The sequence below is a fragment of the Echinops telfairi genome, unplaced genomic scaffold (assembly GCF_000313985.2).
Source record: "Echinops telfairi isolate 266 unplaced genomic scaffold, ASM31398v2 ScPeMD7_7466;HRSCAF=8504, whole genome shotgun sequence".
NCBI lineage: Eukaryota > Metazoa > Chordata > Mammalia > Afrosoricida > Tenrecidae > Echinops > Echinops telfairi.
The window spans coordinates 563,072-572,012 of NW_022111366.1; the positions used below are offsets into that span (position 1 = coordinate 563,072).

General features: G+C 49.4%; 1 protein-coding gene across 3 annotated transcripts in view; it reads left to right on the top strand.

The window, feature by feature from the left end:
• The window catches only part of PDZK1 (PDZ domain containing 1), a 39,005-nt gene that overhangs the window by 5,286 nt on the left and 24,778 nt on the right, over window positions 1-8,941 (top strand). The window contains exon 1 of one of the 3 annotated variants that reach the window (XM_045283719.1): window positions 6,843-6,924. The exons of the other annotated variants lie outside the window; for them this stretch is intronic. Coding sequence (XP_045139654.1) covers window positions 6,858-6,924 — 67 coding nt within the window. The 5' untranslated portion in view covers window positions 6,843-6,857. Of the gene's footprint in view, window positions 1-6,842; window positions 6,925-8,941 lie in introns of those variants that run through there. 3 annotated transcript variants of the gene reach the window in all.

Genomic DNA, 8,941 nt, shown 5'->3' on the forward strand with positions numbered 1-8,941 from the left:
TTCATTCTTGCACTCATTATTTTTTGCTCTCCATTTCCCGTCAGCCTTCCCTGCCGCAGCCCTCCACACTGACTGCCGTGGAGGCAGTGCTGGCTTCTGGCAACCCCTGTAGGTTTCCGAGACTAACTGTTCACAGGAGTAGAAAGCGTGGTCTTTCTCTCATGGAGCAGCTTGTGGTTTTGAACTGCAGACCATGTGGATCACAGCCTAGCTTGTAACCACTATACCACCAGGTAATAAGCCTAGGAAACTATTAATCCATTTACTGTCGCTCGAGATTTACTTATCCTGGATTTCATATAAAGAAAAATGTATCATAACCCCCCTCCGGGCCCCATCAACATAACAAAATAAAACACACAAAAACCTCAGTCCAAAGGAGAGCAGAAAATAGTAAAAACTAGAACAAATTTAAAACGGATCAGAATGGACCAAGTTTAAAATGGTAAGGTGTTACATTCTAAGCTAACGACATCTGTATGAATCCAATGCACTTAATCTGATACAAAGCTAGTCACATTCTGGTCAGTGGCCAAAGGGGATTCTCTGGAGGCTTAGTCCATCTGGGACTGCAAATGGGTCTCAGAGTGGACACAGCTTGGATTGAGAAACCTGAGCAAACGTTCTGGATGATGGGTGCCCCAAGCGTTGTGCCCAGGTGAGCTGCAGACCCGCACAGTTTTCTGTGGGAATTTGAAAGGAGTGCGATCAAGATCCTGAAGCGTTTCTTCAGAGAATTGTCACGGGAGATGCTACCGGCTTTTCCAGCTCAAGGCTGAAGGCAAAACCTCATCCACACAAAGGCTACCAGGGTGGAAGCGATCCATCAAAGCCAACAGTTTTGTTTTTGTTGACTTTCTAGAGAGCCAAAGAATATCTGTTTTTAAGAGTTTTGAGGAAGAAGTTCTACTAGCGAGTCGTTGGCCACGACTCTGCCCCTCCTGCTTGTTCCCCTCATCCAGAGGTCCCTTTTTGAGAGCCTCTGCTTGGGAATCACTAGGCATCCACGTTAGTCCCGATGTGCTTCCTTCTGATTCCTTTTATCTCCTTACAAAAATGCTTTCAAGGACTCCAATTTTCCCTCAGTTAACACCAAAAAAAAAAAAAAAGATGGTGTTGGTTAAATTTGTGGGACCCTTAGTTCTCTACGGGCAGACTTAATGCATTCTTGCTTCCAAGAGTGTCTTAAACTTGATGGCACTTATCTTGAGAATTCAAGTTCATATTTCTACCTTTAATTCCATTTTCCCACAAATTCTTTTCAAGTCTTCTCCTACCCTCACAGTTGGGAGGCTGTGTTGTTGGTGGAAGGAGTCCAGACTGAACCTGGTTTGAATTCCGGTGCTGCGGGGAACAGCCATGAGGAATCAGTTTGTCAGTCTGGTCTTTTTTTAAAATAAAATGAGCCATTAGGAGTAAACGAGAACTCATAGCCAAGTTCCCGGGCCTGGAGCCCAGCACGCGCTCGATAATGACTGGGTAGCATCACAAAACACTCTCATGTTAATATTCCAGCACCCATGCCATTGTCCTATCCTGCATTTAGGTTTCATAATCTCCTCACTGCACACTGGGCTCTTCGCGGGCAGGAGAAGCACCTGATCTGGACTGTGTCTCGTGTCTGCCCCACTTTCCCACCATCGTCGATGCCAACGCGCCGCGACTCTCTAGGACAGGATAGAACTGCTGCTGTGGGCTTCGGAGACTGGAACTCTGTAGGCGTAGAAAGCCTCATCTTTCTCCCTTGGGGTGGCTGGTGGTTTCAAACTGCTGACCTTATGGTTCGCAGCCCAACCCGTAACCACTCCTCCGTTGAATATGCAAGGATTACTTAAGATTCAGAACTGAGTCTTGGAAAGTGGGTGGGTCTTGAATTGATTTGCTTGGGAGATAAAAATGTCTACTTTGCCCTTCTGTGAATCAGTAGTCAGAGGGGAGAAGGTGTTCATGCAGAATATGTGCCTGAGCAAAGGGCAGGGTGCGTGAGGGTGACCACGCACAGGCCAGCTTGGTGCCCGCCGAGTGGCAGAGGGGCTGTGTGCAACTGGGTGGTGCTGAAACTTAATGTCCAAGCAAGGAGTCTGGGATGTGGTGTGTGGACCTTTCAGGAATGGACCAGATGGGTTGGCTGGGAAGTCCCATTTTGAGGCCGGGGTTAGATGGGACCAGGAGACCCTCCCCTGGTGGTGGTGCATGGGTTAGACCCTCCCTGGTGCCCTGGAAGGTCATTCTGACCCAGCTGCTCTGAAGGAAGGAAGAAGCTGCTTTCATCAAGACTTCCGGACTTGGAACCCCTGGGCGTGCTGTGAGTTGGAACTGGGACTTAACTTGATGGCAACGGGCTGACAGGCAGAAGGGCTCTCCCAGTTGCTCTGAAAACATGAAGAAAGGGCGGGGTCGGAAAGCAAGTTCAAAATAGCTTGTCGGGCAGGCTGACAACTTGGGGGAAGCCCGTGCTGTCAGGTGCTCTTCTCGGCAGGTGCCCCTCTTTCCACACAACATTGACTCCAATTCTCTCCCATCTCAAAGAGCACCGAGATAAGCCGAGGGAAATGCACAGGATCCTGACCCTTAACCCCAGTGTGGCACTCAGGACAAAGTACCGCTCCTGTGGCTGGAGGGTAAGAGGGTGTGCTCAATATCAGGGTCAAATGGTCTTTGAGATAAGGGGTCCAGTTCCTTATCAGATAGGAGGAGTGCAAAGCTCCTGAGCTTCCGTCATTTGCTCCAGATAATTCGCCACAGGATGTGTTTCATTCTTTCCCTACATCCGATGTCTCTCACTGGCTGAGACGAACAGCACGGGTGGGTGGGGGTGGGGCAATGGGAGGGGAGGGGGGAGAATACAGTTAGCAACTGCATGTTTTAGGGCCCTACGCTTTTTCTGATAGTTAAAGTAAACGGGCTGTTTGTGTGTCCACAGTTCTTGCTTTGCCGAGGAGGGATCCGGGCGGCCGTTAGATTTCTCTCATGCTATCTGACTAGGAGTCAGTCATGGGCTTTTAAAGCGTATGGCATAACTTCTTTTCTCTATTTCTACTGTGACCCTTGTATCTTGCAATCATTTCCTGTCCTATACGTAATCTAACACAGTAGAAAAAGGAGCACCGAAAATCAAAACCAAGTTCACGTCACTGAGTCGATGGCGACCGTATAGGATGGGGTAAAACTGCCCCTGTGGGTTCTCAGACTACAACACTGGATAGGAGTAGAAAGCCTCATCTCTCTCCCAAGGGGCGGCTGGTGGTTTTGAGCTGCAGATCTTGTGGCTCGCAGCACAGTGTGTAGCTGCTAAGCCGCCAGGCCTTCTGTAAAGGAAGTACTACATCACCCACATTTCTTCTTGGGGAGAGGGTGTGGTTCTCATGACTCCTGTGCATGTCCCCCTATCAAGGGGGCAGACAAACCCTCCTGCTTCAAAGGCTCAAATGTGATTTATCTATTGATGTGATCACTGGGGTAGATTCCCAATAACCAAGCCCTTGAAGTTGATGTACAAAAACGGTATACCGTTGCATTAGCTACCAACCAGAATTCTGGTGGTCACATAGACCAAATTGCCAGGCAAAGGAGCCCTTGGACGAGTTGAGCTATTTGAAAGTCAACCATAATTCAAGCATTTAATCCACAAGGAATACCGCCCCCTCCCCGCCCCTCTACAGTCTTAGAAGCCTGCCGTGTGTCTGTGGCCGGGCTCTCTACTCTCCATGTGAAGAGGGGGTGGCAGAAGCCTGACCCTGGAGCGAGGCTGGTTTAAGTACAAATCCTAAATGATGGAGCAGGGGATAATGCTTTGTATCCACAATTTAAAACAACGCCTTGCTGTCAAATCCACAGCCCAACTGGTGGGTTTGAAACTGTCAACCTTTTGGTGAGCAGCCAAGTGCTAAACTGCAGGGCCGGGATGACTTCTACTTTGTGAGAGAAAAGACCGACCCAACGTGTGAGGCCCCACCCACCTCTCCCTCCTGACAAGTCTATAGCGGAAGAGCTCCCTGATGTTGATGGCTTTTTTTTTTTTGAGAGTTAAATTGTTCTGTTACCTCGTTAGCACTGGACTCACTAAGCCACCGAATGTGTGCTGGTTAGATGTTGGGACAGGCCTCAGGGAGCGTGGTCCGGGGGAAGGGCATCCTGAACAAATAATGACCTCAGTCCACACAGATGGGACGAGTACCTGCCGGCCCCGCTCTTCCTCCCCGCTGGGGGAAACTGGCGGGCTTTCCAGGAGAAGTCGTGTCAGCTCGGTCAAGAGGAATGTGGGGGAGGGCTCTTCTATTAGAAATATCTGTCAAAGCTCTTGGGCAGGCTCTGGCCCCGGGCCTGAAACTGTATCGGCCAGTGACCCTCAGGAATTCCCAGCTTGTCTGCCGTTGCTGGCTACAGCTGGCAGTCCCCAACAACTGTTTTTCTAAGAAAAATCGAGTGGTTTCTTCTTTTCTCATTAGACACATGCATGCAAATACCAAATACCAGAGAAGCAGCATTCCCCAAAAGTGCTCACTGGTCAAGTTTCCTGGGAATGCTGCCTCCTCCTTGCTGATGATGATCAACGGGTGTTCTGAACCAGCTTGGAGTCCCGTGGAAGGAGACGAATGAGCAGTGGCTGTCATTACTGGATGTGACCCAGGAGCCCCGGCCTTCTCTTCCCGGTGTGCCTCAACTAACCAAATCACTCCCTCTGGTCACCCCCTAGCTGAGACCACCACACAGCCTTCCACAGTAGCAACCAGGGTTCAGTGCTGTCCACTGGCTGCCTGGTTGCGTGTTTGCGGTTGAGTTTCTCATGGCTCGGGCATCAGTTATGTAAGTGACTTGTGGGGAGAAGCTAGGTTTTCAGTGGAGATGGATACTGATTGCATAATTGTCTCCAAAGTACGACTGGACGGGTGCAGAGTACTTGTGACTAATAGTTGTAGTTTACGATATTCATGGAGTAATCCTACTACAGTCTGGACTTGGGAGGTAGGCAAGGAGGACAGTAACTAAAGTCTTTCTTTCCTGGTGATAGGTCTCCTCCAAGAGGAATGCTATTTCTCTCAGGCCCTTCTAATATTTTGGAATTTCCGCTACTATCTGCAAGGTCCATAGTTCGAAACCACCAACAGCTCTGAGGGAGAAATACAGGGCTTTCTGTTCTCCAAGAGAGTTACAGTCTGGGAAACCCGTGGGGGCAGTTCTACCCTGCCCCGTAGGTTTGCTATGAGTCTGCATGGACTCACTGGCAGTGAGTTTAATGAGGGAACTCATTAACAAGTTGCTTCCTAATTGCCATTTATGGATCCAAGTATCTGTTTACAGAGTAATGCTTCACTCGGTCCATTTTCTCTCCCCTTGTGTGTCCCTTGGGCCCCTTAGCCCAGCACTCTGCGGCAACCCCGGACTTAACATTGGTTAGAGCTCATCTCTCCAGAGGATGGGACTCTGGGTGGCTTAATCGTGTTGTTATTTCATTGTGGTAAATATACATGTAGCATACCATTTGGCATTTCAACATCCTTCACGTGTAAAACGCAGTGACAGGAATTGTGCGCATCACACATTGTGTATCCCTCACCATTGACCCTTACTGCAAGATGTGCATCACACTTAACAGAAGCTCAGTGTCTCAGCAAGGAGCCGTTTTCCCCCGGCCGTCTGCTGCCAGTCACCACTGGTCAACTTGGGTCTGATATACGTGCCTGTTCTAGATAGTGGAGGCCCTGGTGGGGTACACTATTCACATGCTGGCTGCCAACCAAAAGGACAGTGGGTCTAGTCCACTTAAAGGCGCCTCAAGAAATCAGTCATCGGAAGCCCTCGGGAACCCAGCTCCATTTTGACACATGGATCGGTGAGTCAGAACTCACTAGATGCCAACAGGGTTTTTTAAAAAAATCCTACATGCAAATGGAATAATACAATATCTGCTCTTTTGTGAGTGACTTATTTTACTTGGCATGATGCTCTCAAGATTCGCCCACACTGTAGCCTGTATCCTGCTGAATTCCTTCCTCTGGCTGAGGAGGACTCCGTTCCATGGTTAGGGACCACCTTTTGTTTATCCATTCAGGGACATTTAGGTTGACTTGCTCTGGATACAGGGCAGCGGTCTGTTTCTGGAATTCCTATTTAGATGTGGGGAGCCTTCAAAGAGTTGATGGACAATTTCGTCTTTGAACTCCATGTCTCCACGCATTTTTTTGAAGCCCCCTCTCCTACTTCTGGGTTCAGAGAAACCTCCGTACATTACTTGAGCATTGTTGTATGGGGCGCAGTCTCTGGCCCTGACCTGTCAGCAGCTAACACGAGCTGTGGAGGTGGTCTGCAGTGAACGTAGGCAGGCTCTCTACCTGGTCATCAAGGTGCCTGCCCACCCTTAATACGCAATCTCCCCTTGTCTGCTTCAAAAAGGAAACCCGGAGCGCTGCTCACATGTTCTAGCCAACGGCGGGGTTCTCCCTGTTGAGACTCCTAGCAGAGACTCGGGAAGCCGACCCACTGCACTGTCTCTGTTCCAGATTACGCTTAGGGTCGTGGTGTAGTGGTCACGCATGGGGCCGTTAACCTCACGGTCAGAAGTTGGAAACCATTAGCTGCCCTGTGGGAGAAGGAGGAGGCTTTCTACTCCTGGAAGGAGTTAGTCTCAGAAGTCCACAGGGGCAGGTCTCCCCTATCCTATGTGGTTGCTATGAGTCGGTATCTGCCGGTGGCAGCGAGCTTGGTGAAGGTCCACCTGCGCTTCCTCACTTAGACCTACTTCGGTTTTCAGCTCAAAATGAGAGAACTCGCCGGCGTTCTCACAGCCAGGATTGAGAACGGAGTTATTGCTCAAACCCTTGCTTTTCCTTCTTTTAACGTGTGCCACTCTGAGTAGGATGCTCAAGGAAGATGGAAGTGAACATGCAAACCCACTCCACATCAGACTTCAACCTGTGGGGCCAGGTGAGGCTTTTATTTCTGGGAACAGCTCTGTCCTAAGGAGCTTTCAAGATGATTCCGCTTGTAGCAACATCATTTTTCTTCAGCAGTCTAGTATTGATTCTTTCATATTGTAATATCGAAAAAGTCAAACACGTGTACCATCACACGAGGGAGCTTTAAAAAGCTTATGGCAAAATGGAATTGAAAGATAGTGGGATTTTCCATGACATCTTTACGGTCCCCTTAAACTTACTGCCTTCAACCTGGGTGCCCTTTTGCAATCTGCAGTGCGGGTATTGTACTCTGGAACGAGGCAGATTTGGGTACTTGCCCAAGTCCAAGGAAGAAAGAGAAGTGTTTATGTAGAAGGTAAACCAGCAAGGAGACCACAGCAGTGGCCGACAGGCTGTCTTTGTGGGGGCCTGTCTGAAGTCAGACTACTTAGAAGAAGATATACTGCCGGCTTTGCAATGTGCACTTGGGGGAGTAGCATACAGATAGATGGTTACATTAATGCAGGTTTCAGGGTAACCACAGGAAAAAGCTGTTGACCATGAATGAGCAAGCCAACAGAACAAACAGGAAGGTTCTTTAAGCTTAGCCCAGTCCCAGGATTTCTTTTTGACCAACTAGATGGCAGGGCCTCGCTTTTAATCACAGGTAAATAAGAGAAGACTCTCAGCATTGTCTGGTCCTTGAAGGTGACATCGCGTCCCACTTGTCTGCTTTTGAGCAGTGGAGCAAGTTATACAAATCCCTAGGGCCTGCCTTCAGTAGAGTACTGCAGGCTAACTGCATTTCGTAATGGTTTTTCCCCAACTACATTAAGTAGAAGAGCTGGGATCACACCTTCAGTAACGCTCAGCCCCTGCCCAGCACGGAGGCCTTGCTCGCTTGCTCGCTTTCTTCCTGGTGGGATCAAATAGCACCGTTTCTCTAAAATCGACTTCCTCGTCGCCACACAGACAGTTTCAGGATCATGAATGGCGAGGTTTTCAAGGAGGCGATGACCCCCTTGTGAAGCCTCTCTAGTTGTCCTCCCCTCCTCCTGCTCAGCAGTCCCTGCAAAGTTGCATTTAAAAGCAAATCTTGCCCTCCCGGCTTCGCTTATCTGTCAATCCACGTTGACCCCGCACTATCACGTGCCAGCAACTGTGTGCTCACGGGAAATCTAGAAATTTTTACCTCGTCTTCTTTCAAGGGGCCCTGGTGGCATAGTGACTACACCTTGGGCTGCTAACCACAAGGTCTGCAGTTCAAAACCACCAGCCGCTCCTCTGGAAGAAGATGGAGCCCCCCGCCCCCCATGCAGAGTTACAGTCTCAGAAACCCCACGGGCAGTTTCACTCTGTCCTATAGGACTGTTATGAGTCAGAATCGATTTGAGGCAGTGAGTTTGCGCCTTCTTGCTGTATTTAACCTTACCCCAAGCCCCAGTTTGTGATATTTTCTTCTTCTCTGGTGTGAGAAGCCACGAAACTGTTCTGTTCTGTTATAAAGTTATGCCTTTTGAAGTGCTAAATTTCTTGGAAATTCTCTTCAACTTGTTGTGAAAAAACACTGTGACCCTTGGCAACCCTTTTTGTCCGTGTTTGCACACGGCCAGCCCGGGGTTCAGTTCTGTTTGATCTTGTGTTCTGTCTCCGACAGCATTCTCTATTTTTGGATCTAGATTCCAGAATTCATAGGCGTGGCCCCACAGCACTCAGACAATGCTCACGATCACAGGGTTTATTACGGAAGCTACGTAGTAGGTTACAGTGCCGGTGAGAAATGCTGCGGATTTACAGGGTTCATACAGATGCTGCATGCTACAGGGTTCCTTTGGGGCTGCTGACACAGGCCAGAGGGCGTATCACTCCTCTGTGAGCCTCAACGCCAAGGCATTCGCTTCAAGCTCCACGGCCATCGAACCAATCTTCCCAAATGAGGCGTCCACGCCACAAGCCAGTCTCGTGCCCCACAGCACTCGGTGTCACTGGCGTTGCGGGCTGGGAAGCCCTTTGCTCCGACTCCTGGTGCTGCTGTCCCCCACCCC